Raw genomic sequence first — 19,106 nt, 5'->3', positions numbered from 1 at the left:
GCACCACATTCCTTTCAGTAGAAACTGAAGACTGATAGGAGCCTGCCAGCTGAGGGGAAGGACCAGGAGGTCTGCCTTGTGCCCATTCACCAATCCCCAGTCCTGCTTTGCTGATCGCACCTCCTGAGCCCCGCGCCAGCCGGGGCTGCACACGGGGCTGGGCCCCCGAGATTGCCGTGCCCCGCCTGAGCCCCGCGCTGCCTGGATGGCGGTTCCCACTGTCTGCCCTGCCTACAGTATGCAAATTAGCTGTCATCTTTGTTGGCGGTTAATTTGCATATTGCTCTGATTTGCTGGTGGGCGTAGCAAAGGTATGGTCAATTTGCATCTTTGTCTTTTATTAGATAGGATAGAAGGATTAAGGTAATATTTCCCCTTTTATATTTCTATGTTTAAAATTACCTTTCCTCATCAGAAAATGACCAACTCTTTGTTGGCTTCCTACTTGTTTTCACATTCTCCCCCTTATTCTTCTTGGGTTAATGATAGTCCTTTTTCACTAGCATCATCACTACTATATAATTCACAGCATAATTGTGCAAGCATATTTAATGCTAGGTTTGATTTAATATGTAATACAGTGGGGTAATACCACTAACAACTGAAATTTCTTACTTGGCCAAGATATTTCATTTTTAAGTGTTAGATTTCTACTTTGGTGAAATCCTATCAATAGATGTCAGAAGGAGGAATTCCCTTTGATGTTTGATCTTCTACTTAGGGAATACCAATTAAATTGTCTTTGTATTTTGGAGGGTATGGGGTTTGAATTAATTGAGATACATAGAGGGGAACCTAACTTCTGATCGAGCATGAATTATAAAATTGATGAGATACAAGGTTGTTCTTCATTGTGCAGTTGTTGGCATTATGAAAGATTTTTTGTTCTCTTGTTCAACTCTTAAATACTGCAACCATATTTCCACCTCTCCTTTCTCTCCTTCCCTCTGCTCCAAGGATAAAGAAAATGATAATTTTTTCATTGTACATCCAATTCCTATATCAAGTAAGACTAAGTGCAGGCACTGTACCAGGAATTTCTGATTTATACCTGTATTTCAATTAAAATGCTAGTGTTTAAAAACAAATTCAAGGAATGATATCATCTGCTTTGCTTATTTAAAGGATCAGTGGTAGAAGCAGTTAAGTAAATTCTATGGAGTACACTTTTGAAATAGCACATCTCTGAAGTCATAAATTGATTCAGATTCTAACCCTTTGCTGTACTCAAGCAGATGAAAATGCATCTATTAAATAAATGAGAAATAGCTGTATGCAATTGAGCATGCTTTTAAAACCCTTTTAAAAACACTCACCATATTTTTTAAAAGATAAATTATGTAAAACCTCATTACAGTTCAACAGATGAACATATGCAATCAATTTTGATAGATATCACTAACTTTGAACCCCAATTAAGCAAAATGTTATTCTCCCAAAAGACTTACACTCTTCTTATTAATAGACCTTTATTATAAATACTAGGGGCCCGGTGCACGAAATTCGTGCACTGGGTGTGTGTGGGGGGGAGTGTCCCTCAGCCCAGCCTGCCCCCTCTCACATACTGGGAGCCCTCAGGCGTTGACCCCCATCACCCTCCAATCGCAGGATCGGCCCCTTGCCCAGGCCTGATGCCTCTGGCCTAGGTGTCCGGCTCGGGCAGCGGGGACCCGCAGCTGCAGCGGTCCCACAATCGTGGGCTCCGCTTTAGGCCCAGGCAAGGGACCCCTAGCTCCCAGGACTGCCAGCTTCGACCGTGCCCAGCTCCCATCGCTGGCTCCACCCCTACTTCCTGCTATCACTGGCCAGGGCGGCAAAGGCACCTGATTCTCCGATCATGGCTGGGGGGCAGGGCAAAGGCGGCCCCAGGGCCGCCTTTGCCCTGCCCCCCAGCTCTTAGCTCCCCCCTGGGTTTCCGATCACTGTCAGTGGCAGGGGGCTTCTTCCTGCTTTCCCTTTCACCTCCCTGCATTGTGCCTACATATGCAAATTAACCGCCATCTTGTTGGCAGTTAACTGCCAATCTTAGTCAGCAGTTAACTGCCAATCTTAGTTGTCAGTTAACTTCCAATCTTAGTTGTCAGTTAACTGCCAATCTTAGTTGGCAGTTAATTTGCATATAGCCCTGATTAGCCAATGAAAAGGGTAGCTTGTACGCCAATTACCATTTTTCTCTTTTATTAGTGTTGATTGTATTCAATTAGCATTATATTTTTAGTTTCAAGAATAAAATAGTTGTGGACATTTGTTTTCTCTGTTGTTAAATTAGTATCTACATAGTGGTTTCAAATGTACCTCTGAGTTACCAAACCCAAAATTTTTACTCTCTGCCCTTTACAGCAGTGATTTTTCATCTCATGACACACATAAACTAATTATTTAAATTCTGTGGCACACCAAAAAACATATTTATTACTGATTTAAGAAAAATAGGTAAAATTTTGATTCATTCACAATAACAGCTAGTGTGTTGGCCAGGGGTCCTCAAACTACGGCCCGTGGGCCACATGCAAATACAAATATTGTATTTGTTCCCGTTTTGTTTTTTTACTTCAAAATAAGATATGTGCAGTGTGCATAGGAATTTGTTCATAGTTTTTTTTTAAACTATAGTTTGGCCCTCCAACGGTCTGAGGGACAGTGAACTGGCCCCCTGTTTAAAAAGTTTGAGGACCCCTGGTGTTGGCTGTCATCAATTTTTTAAATATATTTTTATTGTTGATAGTATTACAGATATCTCCCATTGTCAATATTTTTATTATTTTTTAAAATGTATTTTATTGATTTTTTACAGAGAGGAAGGGAGAGAGATAGTTAGAAACATCTATGAGAGAGAAGCATTGATCAGCTGCCTCCTGCACACACCCCACTGGGGATGTGCCCACAACCCAGGTACATGCCCTTGACCGGAACATGGGACCTTTCAGTCCGCAGGCCGACGCTCTATCCACTGAGCCAAACCGGTTACGGCTGTCAATTTTTTTTAAATGGGAAAAGAGATCAGTGCCCCTAACTAGTCAGGTATTACATGTTTTTAAAGTTCTTATGGCACTGTTGAAAATTGCTGCACTATAGATTTCAGACAATTGCAACATTGAAAGAACAGGACTTGTGTGGACTTGAAGGTAGCTCAGGACCCTAAGGCCTCGTAGACAAGAGAGCTGATTGTGAGCCATCCTAGAAGCTAAGGGCCTTTGCCATTGGACACAGGGCATGTCAATCCTCACTTCCTAGCCAATGAGCTTGGAGCTTGTAAGTCGCAGGCGCGGCCCTTTGTTGACGCTCGTGGCCCCACCCCCCGTGGTGTGGCGAAGCCTTGGTGGGTGGGTTGGCCGTCCACACCTGCCAATCAGAGGCCGTTTGCCAATGGACAGCCAGTTCCTCCTCCGCCCCGCCCCTTCCCGCGGGCCCTGTCAACGGCTGCCGCTCCTGGCCACCATCTTGGCAGTCGACGCCACAGCCCGCTCGCTGCCCGAGGAGGTACTGTCCGCTACTATGTCCGATAGTGACGATGGGAACCCGGCCCCAGGGGGCCGGGAGAGTCCCGTGCGAATGGCGGGGGCCTGGATCGGGGTAGATGGAGATAGGGATGCCCTGATCTTCAACTCCGTGCCCCAGGGGGGCGGGGGGGACGCAGCCGCCGCCATGGTGGCAGCAGAAATCTCAGCGGCCATGGAGAGCCTGAGGGAGGAGGCCGGGGCAGTGGGAGACCCCGAGGGAAGTACCAGTGAAGAGGATTCTGACATTGGCCCAGCTGAGGAGGAGGAGGAGGAGAAAGAGGAGGAGGAGAAGGAGGAGGAGGAGGAGGAGGAGGAAGAGGAGGAGGAGGAGGAAGAGGAGGAGGAGGAGGAAGAGGAGGAGGAGGAAGAGGAGGTGAGACGCCATAACATACTGCTGGACCCCAACCTGTTACCCTTGGCGGGCTTTCACATCATGTTTCTGGACCTGGTGCGAAGAATGCTGCGCCGTCTGTACAACAACGACCACATCCTCCTGCGTCCCGCCTTTCGCAGTGCCATTCCGCCCAGACATCACCTGCCAGGTCAGGCGGCCCAGGTCCGCGTGCTCTCAGAGCCAGCTGCCTCTGGAGAGGGGGCTGCAGCTGTGCTGCCCGAGGGCGACAGAGCCGTAGGCTCTGGAGAGGGGTTCCTGGCCCCAGAGCCTGAGGCCAAGGTGGAGGAGGAGTCTGCGGCTGGGGAGATAGCGGAGGAGGTGAAGGAGGAGCCCACGCAGGAGGCCGAAGCCCCCCAGGGTGAGAATCTGGGGGAGCGGATAGGGGATAAGGTCGGGTCGGGTCGCGAGGTGGGGGGGGAACGGAGGGGCAGGGGGATGGAGGGGCGGGGGGCACGGGGTCGCAGGGGGCGGGGGTCGCGGGGGGGGGCGCGGGGGGCGGGGGGCGGGGGGCGGGGGCGCGGGGGGGCGCGGGGGGGCGCGGGGGGCGGGGGGCGCGGGGGGAGGAGGATGGGGGGGGCGGGCTGCTTGTGAGCAGGTGGTGGGCACAGCTGGCGCACCGGAGGTCATGCTCACTCGGGTGGGCCAGGCCCTCAACACACCGCAGGCCCAGGAGAAGCCCAACCCCATTACGGCTTCCCCGCCCCTGAGAACTGATCCCGGGGACTTTGTAAAAATGAAAGATTCGGGGGTTTGAGGGGCTAATGAGCTTCACACAGAATTTGTCGCTGAGGCAAAACTATTTCCCCAAGACAGTTCTGACTAGACCATACAGAATACCCTGGCTATTCTGATCCCTTTTTCTCCGCAAGGCCAGAAGTCACCAGCAGCACAGGTTTACTACAAAAAGGGAAGTAATGTCACCGTGCAAACAATTGAGCAGCAGAAATGTGAGGGCCACGGGGGTGTTGCTGCAACTAGTGGGAAGGTGCCCAGCTCCTCTTCTCCTAGTTACTTCCATCCTCCTGCTTCTCCTGAGGGTTTATGTGTGAGCCCGTTCATTATGAACTGGGATTTTCTTCTGGGAATGTCTGATCCCAAAGTCTGTCTTATTCTTCACTAAAGAAACAACTGAAGAAGGGGCCGAGGGTGCTGAAAGTAAGGAAGACAGCGAGGCGTTGAACCAAAAACAGGAAGGACCTGAAATGGTTGTGGATCCAGCAGAGAGCAGATCCAGCAAATCCAGGTATCTGTGTGTCGCTTTGAATATCACCCAGCCATTCCTGGCATTTACCTGTTACTGACAGCTTTATTTTTTTTTAATTCTCCCAGTAAATTAATTTTAAAAATGTTTAAAATTAGTTTTGAAATTCAATTTTAACTACTTAGAATGTTAATAGACTACTCATACACCTAGTAATATAAAACACATTATGTACTGAACTATACTTCATGGCTACTCATTTGTTCTCATGAGGTCTTCTGTCCTCTATCTGTAAAGTCTAAGGAAATCAGTACATAAGGCCAATATTTGTTTAGAAAGCAGTTACTAGATGCAGCAGCTAAAGTAGCTGGGCTGTGTGGTTGGGCCTTCATTGCTTGGCCATAGAAATGCAGTCTGATTATTATACTAAGTGAAATAAGCCAGTTAGAGAAAGACAAATACCATATGATCTCACTTACATGTGGAATCTAATAAGCAAAATAAACTGACAAAATAGAAGCAGAGGCATGGATACATGGAACAGACTGACAGCTGTCAGACAGGAGGGGGGTGGAAAGGACTAGATGAAAGAAGGTGAAATGATTAGCCAAAAAGAACATATATGCCTAACCCATAGACACAGCAAACAGGTGGGGATGGCCAGAGGGAAGTGGGGGCAGGGACTGGTGGAGGTGGGCAAAGGGGGGTGGTAAATGGTGGCATCTGTAATCATGTCAACAACAAAAATAAAGTTTAAAAAAAGAAATTAGTCTCCTATAAGAACTAGGAGACAAGGACGACTTACAAATAGCAAAAAGATAACAATTTCAAGTAGGACCACATTTAATGATTAATACCTAAACTTTTGGTTGTAGATTTTTGTATTTCATGTGACAGTCAAAAGAAAAGAAACTTAGTCATAGTATGATTATTGTTAATCACTGAATTGGTAATTAAGTCTCAAGAGTTATCTTATCTTTGACTATATTTAAATGAATAACTTTCTCTCTTTTATGGCACTTTCATAGCTGCATGTTTTATAATAGCCTCTTATATGGGTGATATGGAAACTGAGGGTCTGGGAGTGTCACTTATAGAATGAGCACAGGCTTTTAAGGTGGAGAGATTTATTTAAATATCAGTGTGGGCTCTCAAGGGAAAGAAAAGGCATTTGGGGTGCTAGGCAAGAGGGAGACAAGTTGGTATGATCACAATTGAAGCCATGGGTTATAGAAGCATCCTATACCCAAAGGTGCAGGTAGCAATTAGCAGATATGTGGTCCTGTCCAAAAGTCCACAGAGACATTTGGTCTATGCCAAAAGGTCCTTGATATTTAAATTATGCTTTTCTGCAAGATTGGAGCCCTGAGCTGTCTACCTAACCCCATGTGCCATTACAAGCTAGGCTCCTGAGGCAAGAAAGGTTACTATTGGCAATAAGGCCAGAATACAATTATTGGACCAATAAAACTTTATATTTTTATGTATTAATCCTATAAATCAGAAGTGTATATAAACATTATGGGCTTTTTGAACCCAGGACGTTTCCTAAGCATGGGCATTCTGGACAGAACCAAATATCAAGGCATTTTAGGGTGGACCAAATGTCACAATAGATCTCTTGGACAGAATCAAATGATCTGCAAGGCAGGTTACAAGAGGGAAGCGTGGTGTTCTCTCCTCGTTGGGATATAGCGCACAAATGCAGCAGTTACACACAGGGCTATTTTCTTAGATTTAGAAAGTCATTGGAGTTGTTTAATGCCTTGTAAGTGTTACTTTTCTCTCATTTCATCCTGCAGTTTGGAGAACTAGAAAGAAGACAGAAGAAAGAATTTGTTGTTCACTCTTCTGAAGATTTTCATTTTCATAAATCCATGTTAATTATATTAAACACTGATATCATTTCAAACTTCATCACCCAGAAAGTGCTATCCAATGACATCTTTTATTTCTTATAGCTATATTTGACAGCATTTGTTTTAGTTAAAAATAAGTTTGTTTCAATTAATAAACTGAAATGCAGGCAGAGTTTAGTTAGATAAATAATTCCAACTCATATCTCGCTTACCTCTTTGTTTTGAAAGTTATTACTTTCCACCATTTTGTATGCCTGCTTTAAATTATTTTATGGCAGTCCAAAATAAATTAAAATGTCGAGTTGGAAACAATTTTTGATGTCAAGCCTTTAGAGCTGCTCTGTCTGATTTGAGATGTGCTTAACTATAAAAGGTGTCACCGCTGTCACTAATAAACTGTATACTGATTACCTGTTTGAATGATAACATATTGAATTAAAATATACTATTAAAATGAATTTTTCCAGTTTCTTTTTTGATGCAGCTACTAGAAAAGTTAAAATTACACGTGACTTGCATTATATGTCTGCTAGACAGAGGGGCTCTAGAACAGTTTTGAAGGAAACCTCATAGGTGGCCCAGCATGCCTGGAGGCCAGATGGTGCTGCTGAGCCTGGGCCCAGACATTGATTTGGAACAGTGGTTCTCATAGTTCGATCCCCAAAACAGCATCATGAGCATCACCCAGGAATTCTGGGGCTCCACCCAAGACCTACTCAGTCAGAAACTCTAAGGGTAGCCCAGCATCCTGTATTTAGCAGGCTCTGCAGGGGATTCTGATGCAGTGCAGGCTTGAGAAGCACTAGTTCAGGGGGCCAGTTCACTGTCCCTCAGACCGTTGGAGGGCCAGACTATAGTTTAAAAAAAACTATGAACAAATTCCTATGCACACTGCACATATCTTATTTTGAAGTAAACAAAAACAAAACGGGAACAAATACAATATTTGTATTTGCATGTGGCCCACGGGCTGTAGTTTGAGGACCCCTGCACTAGTTTAAAGGTCTGAGAAGCACTATTAAAGCCACAGGGGAAGAGGCTGAGACTCACCCAAGGTAGGACCAGCCTTAACTCACTGGCTTGGAACTGTTGCAGGTAAACTGAACAGGATGGCAAGGGCTGGACTGCGGAGACCAGAACTCACGGGGGCTGAGAGATAGGGGGGCTGAGAGTGGGTGATGGCAGCAGAAAAATGCATAAGGGGGGAAAGCTGGTTCCAGAAGGATACAAACATAATACCATGTACATGAAGTCTAAAACCATGCAAACTGATCACCATACATTGATTGTGGATACAAGTATCTGGAGTAAAAAGCATGCTCATGGGAGCTGTGTACCAATGTGGCAAGTGCAACAGCATGTGTGGGAAAGATAAAACACTTCATTTAGGATGATGGTTATGTCTTGGAGAAAGAAAGGGAAGGGGATCTTACTGAGGAGGCTTCAACAGTGGGCTTCAATTTAAGAAATGTAATGTTACATATCTAAAGCTGGGTGGTACATACATAGATGTTGATAGTATTATTCCCTATATCTTTGTGTAAGTCTAAGATATTTCCTAATAAAAATGAGAAAAATAAAAAGAGGAAAGGGAGATAATGTGTTTAATCTGTGGACTCTGTCTTAAGGGGGAAAAGGTGGAGTCCTATTTGACCAAAGCATCAGAGAAGGGGCAGGGCTCTTGCGGTTGAAACCAGACAGCTTCATTTTTGCATTTAGTTAAGGTTTCCTAAGTGCTTTCTTGATTGCACTGATACCTTCTCTTATATTCTATGGTAGCACATCTCATATTCTAACTTATATTGTCATTCTTTGATTGAGGTGAAATTTACATAAAACTAACCATTTAAAAGTGAGCAATTCAGTGACAATCACAATTTTGTGCATCCATCAACTCTTTAGTTCCAAAATATTTTCATCACTCCAAAACCCTGTTCCCATTAGTCATTCTCCATCTCCCCATCCCCCCAGCCCCTGACAACCATCAATCTGTTTTCCACCTCCATGAATTTACCTATTATTGGACATATTATATAAATAAAATCATATAGCCGACCTTTTGTGTCTGGCTTCTTTCACTTAGCATAATGTTTTCAAGATTCATCCACATTGTAGCATGTATTTGTACTTCATTCCTTTTTACAGCTCAATAATATTCTATTGTATGCATATACCTCAATTTGTTTATCCATTCTTCTGTTGATGGACATTTGTGCTGTTTCTACTTTCGGCTATTATGAATAGTGCTAATATGAACATTCATGTCCTAGTATTTATTTGTGCAGTGTGTGTGTGTGTGTGTGTGTGTGTGTGTGTATGTACTTCCCCTACCCCCCAACCCCTGATCACCTGGACTGTGAACTTCTGAATGGTTGGGACTATAAAAGGGGTTATCTTTCTTTTCCAAAGGCTACTGAGATTTTCACTTAGTAGGTGTTCTAATGCCTGTTAAAGCAAAGCAAACTTCACATGCCCACAATTACTTTTGTGTGTGTGTCAATGTTTTAAAATGTATTATGTATTCCTTATGGCTGGAACCACATGGTGAAACAGTGAGGCACAGGCTCCTTGTCATCATTACCTAAAATGAAAGGGCAGGCCAGTGGACATTTTTTCCATATAGTGTTATTTGAGCACCTTCAAATTGTTTTTGATTTTTCAGTGCTTGCATTGTATACTAGTAAGCTGATAGTATAGTCTTGCTCTTAGACCCAGGCAAGAGGAATTTCTGTCCTGAGCTCCATGCTTTAGAGTCCCCACTTTTGTCTTCTTCCAACCATGCCCCTCCCTATAGGGCCAGGAGCCCAGCCCCTGGAACAAGGGGTGTGCCCCTGCTAGCCCATGTTTCAGGTACTGGCACCCCTTTACACTCCCAAGTCTGCTGCCAGGGCCTGTGTACTTCTCTTGGAGCTGTCCTTGGAAGGGCTGACTACATTGCTGGGATTTGTGCTCCCAGGCCTAGGGGGTGGTAGTATATGCCCAGAACTGGGGATGGGTCTGGTCTAAGTGATTGGGAAGGGGGGCAGCTCTTCCTACACCATTGGAGCAAGACTTAGGGGAGTCAGAATTCTAAATCCCAGCTTAGCTTTTCAGGGGTTATGAAGGTACATTTGTCATAAAGAAGATACAACTTACTTTACTTAATGGTTTATTTATTATTTTAAATATTTTCATACATATGGGTATGTGGGTCCCTAATTGAACTCTTTTTCTGAACCCAAAAAATTTTACAAATGCTTCAGAAGGGCCAGGTTAAATATCTGATCTATCACCCCTTTCCCTTGATTACTCCATGTTACAAGTTGTTACCTAAGCACAGCAGGGCCCTTTCCTTTTGATAGTGGCTTGTTCTAATAGCCCATATTGCTTTAGGACTTGGATCCAGTCCCTTGGGCAGGCTGGATTACCAGCACCTTGCCCCCTCCCCCACATACACACTCATCCCCATCAGCATTCTTTCTCCTACCAGTCTCTTTGCTCCCCAGGTGTTTACACAGATGAGCACCTCTTCTTCAATACCACCTTCCCCTGTACAAATACCCAACTGGAGGCCATCAGCTTGGTCAGGCACAACTTGGTTATGCCATACACAACTTCTTAAGATAATTCTGCTTCTCTGATAACCCTCTGGTCTGAACAGTCAATATTTTACTTGATTTCCTTCCCCATGTGACAGACAGAGACAACTACAGAACAAGCTTTATTTATTTTATTTGCTTTGCATATAGCCAAAATCAAGAATGCTAAAAACTGAAAACTTGTCAAAATGTGTCTACAGGCATTAAAAAAAAACTTAGCATCTACTTTAAAACAGAGTTTTGTTATTACCTGTGGAAAAGAAATTGTTAATGGAGTGTTCTTAGAGTGAGAATAACCTAATAGTGGTCCACCCTGAGAAAAGGGGGAAGGGAGGTATAGCAACTTATCTACATGATTACCTGGGTAAAGGGTATCTATCTTAATGAACTATTCACTATGGGAATACAAAGAAAATCAAAGCAAATCAATCAAAAACCTAACATTATCAAAAGGATAAAGATACAATACCAGGAAAAATAGTTTTATAGGGAAAATGCAAAATCCAGCATATGATTATACAATGTCACACTATACCATCAGCAAAACCAAGCACTGAAAGCATTGAAATTAGCTCTAGCATCTCACTGCCCATCTGAATTTCTTTTCCATGAAGCAACATCCCACTCAGAACTTAAAGGTGCAGTTGTATCTATCCCTGCATTTCTCTTTAAACAAAGTAGCCCTGAGGTGGTAGAGGCAGACACAGTGAAAGTTATAATAAGACACTTCTGGGTCTCCTAAGAAAATGAGCTAGGTGCTGTGCAGGCATCCAAATGGAGCTCCCCCTTAGTGTTTGGTATATTTGGAGAATGGAATAGGAGGGAAGGGTGAGTCACTCACTGAGGAGGTGAGGGCTGTCAAACTTTTGAGGTGTGTGTCTTCAGGAAAGAGGGCAGGAAGAGGCTGATTTAATCACTCAAGGCTTCCAGTTACCAGAAATTTAACTGTTCTATGGCAGTCTTGCTTTGGGCTAAAATCTTGTGAAACAGAGATTTCTGAGGGAAAGGGAAAAGAAACTAGGCTATGCAGGGGTCTTCACCTTCAATCTGGAGCCAGGGGGTAAGGCATCTCTCCAGTGGCCCCAGACTTCCTTCATGGAAGGTATTTTGACTAAAAGTATATATTTTGGCATCTACAGAATTTTGAATTTCAACAGGGTCTTTAGTGCTTATAAAATAGGATATGGGCCTAGCCAGTTTGGCTCAGAGGATAGAGTGTCTGCCCATGGAATGAAGGGTCTCGGACTGGATTCCGGTCAAGGGCATGTACCTCGGTTGCAGGCTCCATCCCTGGTCTGGTAGGGGCGTATGCAGGAGGCAACTGCCAACGTGTCTCTCTCAGATTGATGTTTCTCTCTTTCTCCCCCACCCCTTTCACTCTCTCTAAAAAAATCAATGGAAAATATCTTTGGTTGAGGATTAACAGCAACAACAAACAGGATATATATGATATCTAGTACACTTCTGAGCAACTGGAGAGGGTCGCAGTGGCATTGGGGAAAGCAGTCAAAGACTGGTGAACTAACCATCCAGAGGAGCATGATAATCTCCAAGAAATATTCTGCCTCACAGGAAGGTACTCACTGCTGCCAGACCTGTGACAGATTGATATGGTGAATGTGTAAAGAGAGAGCTCTGAATAAATTGCAGGCATTGAGATTTCCCAGGTATACAAAGAAGGTGTTTTAAAGGGCAATGGGCTGACTGAGGGATGGGCTGTGCAAAATTTTTCTTGGAGACCCAGGATTTTCACTTCCACCACCTCTTCTAGGGGTCTTGGTAAAGCTTGGAGCAGCAACCAAAAACTAAAGCACTTAACTAGGCTCATAAACCTAAAAGCCAATCCTTGGGCCAAATGATCTGGACATTTCCACTAGAATTAATTTTTTGATTAAGGGAAATGACCCCTATCTTAGTTGCTCCAACAAAATGTTTTTGCTTTTGCCCTTCTAAAACACATTGTCCAACGTTAAAGATTTCAAAATTCTATAGTACCGCAAACATTTTACATAGTTTTTATAGAGGAAATGCTGGGTTTTCAGATGCTGGCAGTGGCTGAACTAAACGTTAGGCATTTGTGGCATTTGTCTCACTCACATAATTATTAGCTTTAATTCCTATTATAAGGCTTTTTTGCTTATTAGAAAATGGTTACATATCTAAATAATTCAGTGCATAGCATTAATAAAGCTCTTGGCAATTATCATTTGAAATGCTGATGCTCCACCCAGGAGCTATTTATTGCATGGTTTCTGTTATGTGGCTCCATGCTTTGGCTTTCTTCTTGGCCATGGAGAACCAGATTGGCTCATCTGGCTCTTGGAACATGGCTGGGTGAGCTGAAGGTTTTCTGGTTTCTTTTCCCATGGCAAGCACTTGAATTATCTCCTCATTTTCATATCCTACTGGAACCACAGCAAATAACACAAGCAGTAAGAAGCCCTAGAGGTACTGAGCTATGTTTAAAGAATACAATAAAATTTTCCTTCTTTCATGTTTATTCTGTTTTCTAAAACTTAATGCATGGAAAATGCAATGGGTGGTATGGCAAAGGGGTAAAATCAATATGGCTATGGCACAGGGATGTGGATAAGGGGAGGTCTGAGAAAAAAATGCTTATAGCTGTAACTGCCAATGTTTGGGTGGTTATTACTGGATTGGCTTATACTTTTGAATTGAGATCAGAGAAAAATCATATTATATGGTATCTTCAGTTTTTTAAATTTCCAATATTATTTTTCTTTCTCTAATCTATGATGTTGTGTGACATAAATGATGATAAAGTAGCTCAACTCTGTAAAAGTCTATGCTAAATAACACTGTACCAACTACTCTGACCAAGCAGACTTACCTCCCTATTCCCCAAATCTACTCCTTTCTTCATCCTGTTTTATGGTTGATTAACTTAGTGGCTTAGACTCAATCAGTGCTTCTCAACCTTGGCTACACATTTGAATTTCCTAGAGCTTTTTAAATATACAAAGGCCCAGCCCTGGCCAGCATGGCTCAGTTGGTTGGGCATCGTTCAGTGCACCAACGGGTTGCCAGTTCAATTCCCGGTCAGGGCACATGTTTAGGTTGCTGGCTCAATCCCTGGTGGGGGCATGCAGGAGGCAGCTGATCGATGCTGCATTCTCACATTGATGTTTCTCTCTCTCTCTAAAAATCAATAAACTATTCTTTAAAAATAAATAAATAAAAATACCAAAGCTTATGTCATTTCCTGAACTAACTGAATTAGGATTTCTAGCAATGGAGCCAGGACCATCTGTAATTTTTTTTAATTTTTTAATTGCTTAAAATATTACAAAAAGTAGTACATCTGTCTCCTTTTTTCCCTCCTTGACCTTCCCCCAGCCTCCCCTACCCCTAAAAGCTTACCAGTGAGCTTTCTAAAACAGTGATTTGAGAACCACTTGGCAGGAATATAGTGTCCATGAGATTATTAATAACTATGAGCAGGTCAGGTGCTACTATTTTATGGCCAGACAATGGGTTACCGAATTCCTAGTCTAATTCTTCATGAGGGGGACTAAAGAAAAGGACAAAGATAATTCAATATAAATCCATTGTACTGGGCCCTTGTTCTTGCTGAAAACAACAACAACAACTCTCTGGCATATAACTCTGCTGATGAAATCACACTCTATTCTATTCCATCATAATGTTTTTTTCCACTTTCAACATTTCCCCCACCTCTCATACCTCTGCTTAGAATATAGAGGGGCTAAACAAGCTTTTTAAATAGTTTTAAAAAACAATTCAATACCATTGGATCTTTAGAGTGGATTATTCGTAATAGTTTCATTGGAAATAGAGAAGATGAGAACACACTGCTTTGCTATGAACTGAAAAGTAACTTGGTTCTTTCCTCTTGAATACTAGCCTCAGAAACATTTTAGTACCTGATCATAATTTCGTACCTACACAATTTTCTCAATAGGGTAAAAAATGGAAGCTATTCTGAAAGTTATACACTGGACTTATAACAGCCATAATGATTGGATTTTCCTAAAACAAGTAAATATCTGTACCTAATGGAAGAGCCATGAGAGACTCCTGAAGCTGATTTGGAGTTGGAGGTGGGAAGATATATATTTTCAGAGCTTGAAAATGCAAGAGTTTCACAGCATTCTTCCAGGGCTATTTGGGGGAGGGGCTTAGGTGAGTGTTTTTACCTTCTTTGATAGAGTCAGGTAACTTCATCTCTGCCTTCTTCTCCTGTCTATTGACATTGGAAGTGGAAATCTCTCTTTGTTGGCTTTGTTTTGCAAGGTCAGCTCCCTTTAATACAAAAATGAAAACAGGAAGCTTGTTAGGACTAACATGAAAACAGCCAATTACTTATTCAGATGATCACAGGTATAAGCCCTGTCCTTGGGTATTATGAGGCCAAAACTAATAAAAAGGAAAGATATGGAGTGATAGAGATAGAAAAAGATAAGGAAAGAAATAGCAGTGAGAGCCCCCTTGGTTCAGAATTTAGGTTCACAAACCCTAAGCTGGTTCAAGTTTACCACTTTTCAGATCTGGAAAAAAGTTTGTCTAATCACACAAATAGTGTAAACGGGTTGACATGAGAATTTATTTATCTTGATAACAACCTTTTCCCTAGCACTTAACAGCAAACTAACAGAATGTGGTGGTTACAAACAAGTTTTATCAATTAACTGAAGTGAGTTCCATAGGATTTCTATTGAGCAAAACTTGTTGTCATCTGACTTGCACTCCTTGCATTAGAAAATAATATAATTATAGGTCTTTTCAAAATTGTCTAGTGTAAGCTTTTCAAATTAACCTCTCCATACTGATCTAAATTAGTGTGTGTGTGTGTGTGTGTGTGTGTGTGTGTGTGTGTGTCTAAAATATCTGTAAGAATAGTTCTTCAACTTTCACCCCAGTCATAAAAAACTTTCACTCTAGTCATAAAAAATCTTTTGGGATTTTATATTACTTACGCCTTATTTCTCAACCAATTTCACGGAATCTTCTTTAGAATGTTTAGGACAGGATTTGATTTATAGAATCTTTTCACATTCATTACTTTCACACACTCTTTAAGAGCACAAAGCGGGGCACATTTGTTTGAGTACAAAGCAAGTCTTTTCCTTTGAAGAGTCCTCCTGTCTTGATTAATGCAACCAAAGAAGTGGGGAGATGTATGCCTGGAAAAGTTTCCAGTGCAACCTGTGGGAGTGTTTTGTGGGGCTTCCCCAGATCCTACCTCATATCTAGGCACCTTAGTGTCAGCCTTTGCTCCAGCTCTATTCAGCTCTTTCGTAGGAACCTGGGTCGGGGAATTCTTCTGCTTCTGCTTGATCCTGGTTATCCAAGATGGGTCTAAGGTGGCATAACCTGATAGTTTACCAGGAGCCTTTCCTGAGAAAGGAATTAAAAGAGTTAGAACTGAAGCAAGGCAGGCAGAGTCTTGAGGCTGGCTGGGGCCTACCCATAATAATGTCCCAAGGGGTCCTTGTGAATTGCCCAGTGAAAAAATAGATCTTACATAGAGAAGAGCCCCCTTCTTTTGTACCCTCCACAAAACCTAGTAAGGAAGGAGTTCTTTGGATAGATAAGAAGCTGTACTTCAAAGTTTACATACTGTTCTCTTACTGGTACCTTTCCCTTCCTTGTCCATCCCTCTTCCTATCTCCAAATCATGATAGGACAATGGTTGCCAGGCGGGTTGGAAAAATTCCTAGGAGGCCAGAGGTTCAGGTCATTGACCATTAATGCCAATCCTCTAACTCCAAGGGAATGCTTACAGCATTTGTTACTTCATAGATCCTTATGCAAGTGTGTAGGTACATGGGTGTGGTTATAGGCATATACATGACTATGTGATGGTGAGTTGGAAGATGCAAAGACTTTGGGAGAGATTAGTGCTCAAAAGATCACCTAGATCTGGATTCTTAGACATTTCAGGCAAGGGAAGAAGCTCTGGAAGTACAACCACTTACAGTAAATTAAGATTTCAAGCTGAGAGTCTGAACATAGTGTTCTATTAATGAGCTGTCTTTAAAAATCCACATGGTATGTGGGGGGGGCATAATACATGTGAAAGTGTTTTGAGAAAATCATAACATTTTATCCAAATGTAAAGTGTACAGAGAGTGGGAGAGAGGGAATGGGAAGATGGTCATGTGTCCATTAAAGAATCCCTTAATCTAGAATGGGGCACTATCCTGCCCCTAAATCAACAAGCCAGCCCTATCAAAGGAAAAACTCAGCAGGCAAGGCTAGAACAGACTTCTTCCCATTCAAGACTGATTTACAGTTCTTCCCTCCACTTGGTACCTAACTGCCATCTGGAAAGATAGTCTCACCTGGGATCTTGTAATCAGGTTTCTTCTTGAGCATGCTGTCAGATTTGGGCTTGCTCTGTTGCTTCTCTGCAATATCAGATGTTGTGGTAAGGTTCTTGGAGATGCCCAGGAGCCCTTGGGAAGCACTTATGATTTGTGGTTCTCTGTCTGTGTAAGATGAAACTGGGCCTAAGGAGAGTGAAGGAAGCTTGGTAGAATGGTTTTGTTCCTCACTCTTGTACTTCTCTAAGGAAGGGATTCTCTTCAGTCGAATTCCAAAGAGGTTTTCAACATAAGCCTCACTGTTGGATAAATTTGAATAGTCGTTATTTTGATCACTACTCTCAAGAACATCCTCCTTAGTGTAAGTGTCCCCAGAAGTGGATGGTGGCCAGGCAGAAGCAAGGGCGAACTTCACAGATTTGGTATCAGGAGTCGAAATGTTCTCAAAGAGGTCTTCAGAGTCTTGGCTGTGTCCCCTAGTTTTGCTTGGAGAAACTGGACCTCTTGGGAGGGCCTGGCTGCTAGGATTGCTCTCAACAATGATTCCCTTGGCAGCAGTACTCATGGAACTTGAATAAACTTGTTGCTTATATTGAGGGTCTGCAAAAGCCTGAAAAGGGTGTCTGGGAGGCAGCCGATTCTCAGCACTGCTCCTCTCTACAGATACACTGACTGAGCCTGATGAGGACATCTGTGGCTGGAATTCAGCCCCATCCTCAGCTTGGATAGGGCATCTGGAAGGCAGCTGCTCTTCAGAACTCTTCCATTCTTTAAGAGAGCTCTCAGAAACTGTGGAGACTTCTTGCTCATACTTAAGCTTCCCCCATGCCTCGGAAAGGTATCCAGAATGCAGCTGCTCTTGGGGATAGCTACACTTAACAGGAGCATTTTCTGAATATAAGAAAACTCCTTGTGGGTCTTCAAGCCTCCCCGAGGGCTGTAAAGGGCATTTTGCAGGCACCAGCTTTGAAGAAATGTCTCCCTCGATATCAGCACTCTCACAACCTGAGAAAACTTGGTGCTCAACTGTAGGCTTCAACAAATATTTGGAAGGTTGATTAGAAGACAGAGGATCCACATAAACCTGCTCCTCCATATTAGGGATCTCTGAAAAGACATGCTGTGCCATAAATTTCACAAATGACTGAGGACACTTGGGATGTAGTGATTTCTTAGACATGCCTCCTTCAACAGCAGTGTTCTCTGGATGTAAGGATATTTCTTGAATGCTAGGCTTTGAGAAGTGGGTGGGATATTCGATAGGCAGTGGCCTCTCAGAAATGCACCCAACAACAGCATTCTCAGAAGTTGGCATCATTTTCTGGATTTTATGTCTCACAATGGACCAATGTCTGGGAGGCAGCATCTCTGTAGAAGTGTCCCCCTCAATGGCAACACTCTTTAGACCTGCAGAGATTGGTTGTTTGACTACTGATTTCATGCAACACTGTGAAGGCTCTGGACCTGCATTGGTTTGTTGCTCAAATTTAGGGCTTACCCAGTGCTGCAAAGTGTATAGAGAAGACTTCAGCTGCACAAGACCACTCCATTCTTCAGAAGCGCTCATTGAACCTGAGAAGACTTCTTGCTCAGCAACTGGTCTCCTTAGGGACTGAGAAGGCATTTTGGGAAGCAGTGGCTCTGTAGGGTTTCCCCACTCCACAGCAGTGCTCTCTGGACTTGCAGAGGGTTGTTCAAAGCTGGTGCTCACCCAGGAGCCCATTGTGTGTCTGGGAGGCATCAGCTCCACAGGATCGCTCCATTCTGTGGAAGCACTCGCTGGGTTGCTGGAAATAGTCTGTGGCTGGAAGTTAAGTTTTGCCAATGTCTGGACAGGGTAGTCTGGAGGCAGGGGTTCCACAAACATGTCCTTATTACCAGCAGTGTTCTCTGAGAAGACATGCTGGTCTTGAGGATTTGTTGAGCATTCAGGGAGTGTTATCTCCATTAAAATGGCCTTATCAGCACCCTCTGAACCTAAGAACACATTTTGTTCAACTTTTGGGTTCATTATGGGCTGGGCAAAAATGTTAGGAAAAGGAGGCTCCATAGAAATGCTCCCCTTAACAGCTGTGCTGTCTGGACCTACAGAGATTTCTTGTTCAGCTATTGATTTCACTGGGTGCTGAGAATTATTTCTTGAAGGCTTTAGCTCTGTAGACATGATCCCTTCAATAGTAGCAATTTCTGACCCTGAGGAGATTGGTTGCTCAACTTTATGCTTCATCAGGCGCCTTGAATGCACTCGGGGAGGCAGCGGCTCCAT

The 19,106-nt window shown here is 43.2% G+C and overlaps 2 protein-coding genes across 2 annotated transcripts in view; one reads left to right on the top strand and one right to left on the bottom strand.

Annotated features, from left to right (window-relative positions):
- Positions 1-3,366: 3,366 nt before the first annotated feature.
- On the top strand, positions 3,367-7,330 carry CT47C1 (cancer/testis antigen family 47 member C1). The gene is made up of 4 exons (XM_059678642.1): positions 3,367-3,702; positions 3,823-4,252; positions 5,017-5,137; positions 6,898-7,330. Exons 1-4 carry the CDS (start codon positions 3,367-3,369, stop codon positions 6,908-6,910), a joined length of 900 nt encoding a protein of 299 aa, XP_059534625.1. The 3' UTR covers positions 6,911-7,330.
- A 3,318-nt stretch (positions 7,331-10,648) lies between these two features.
- The window catches only part of KIAA1210 (KIAA1210 ortholog), a 32,302-nt gene continuing 23,844 nt past the window's right edge, over positions 10,649-19,106 (bottom strand). The window contains exons 11-14 of the mRNA XM_059678641.1: positions 16,859-18,925; positions 15,757-15,911; positions 14,711-14,816; positions 10,649-12,937 (exon numbers count right to left, since the gene is read on the bottom strand). Of these exons, the coding sequence (XP_059534624.1) occupies positions 12,771-12,937; positions 14,711-14,816; positions 15,757-15,911; positions 16,859-18,925 (2,495 nt within the window). The 3' untranslated portion in view covers positions 10,649-12,770. The remainder of the gene's footprint in view (positions 12,938-14,710; positions 14,817-15,756; positions 15,912-16,858; positions 18,926-19,106) is intronic.

The sequence above is a fragment of the Myotis daubentonii genome, chromosome X (genome assembly GCF_963259705.1).
Source record: "Myotis daubentonii chromosome X, mMyoDau2.1, whole genome shotgun sequence".
Lineage (NCBI taxonomy): Eukaryota > Metazoa > Chordata > Mammalia > Chiroptera > Vespertilionidae > Myotis > Myotis daubentonii.
This window is presented reverse-complemented; position numbering and strand designations above follow the sequence as displayed.

Bases quoted from the DNA above. Each gene is read 5' to 3' on its own strand.
- CT47C1 (XM_059678642.1), top strand. From the start codon at position 3,367: ATGGACAGCCAGTTCCTCCTCCGCCCCGCCCCTTCCCGCGGGCCCTGT. The intron at 3,703-3,822 runs GTGGGAGACCCC...GAGGAAGAGGAG, and splicing joins TGAGGGAGGAGGCCGGGGCA to GAGGAGGAGGAAGAGGAGGA. The intron at 4,253-5,016 runs GTGAGAATCTGG...TCTTCACTAAAG, and splicing joins GGAGGCCGAAGCCCCCCAGG to AAACAACTGAAGAAGGGGCC.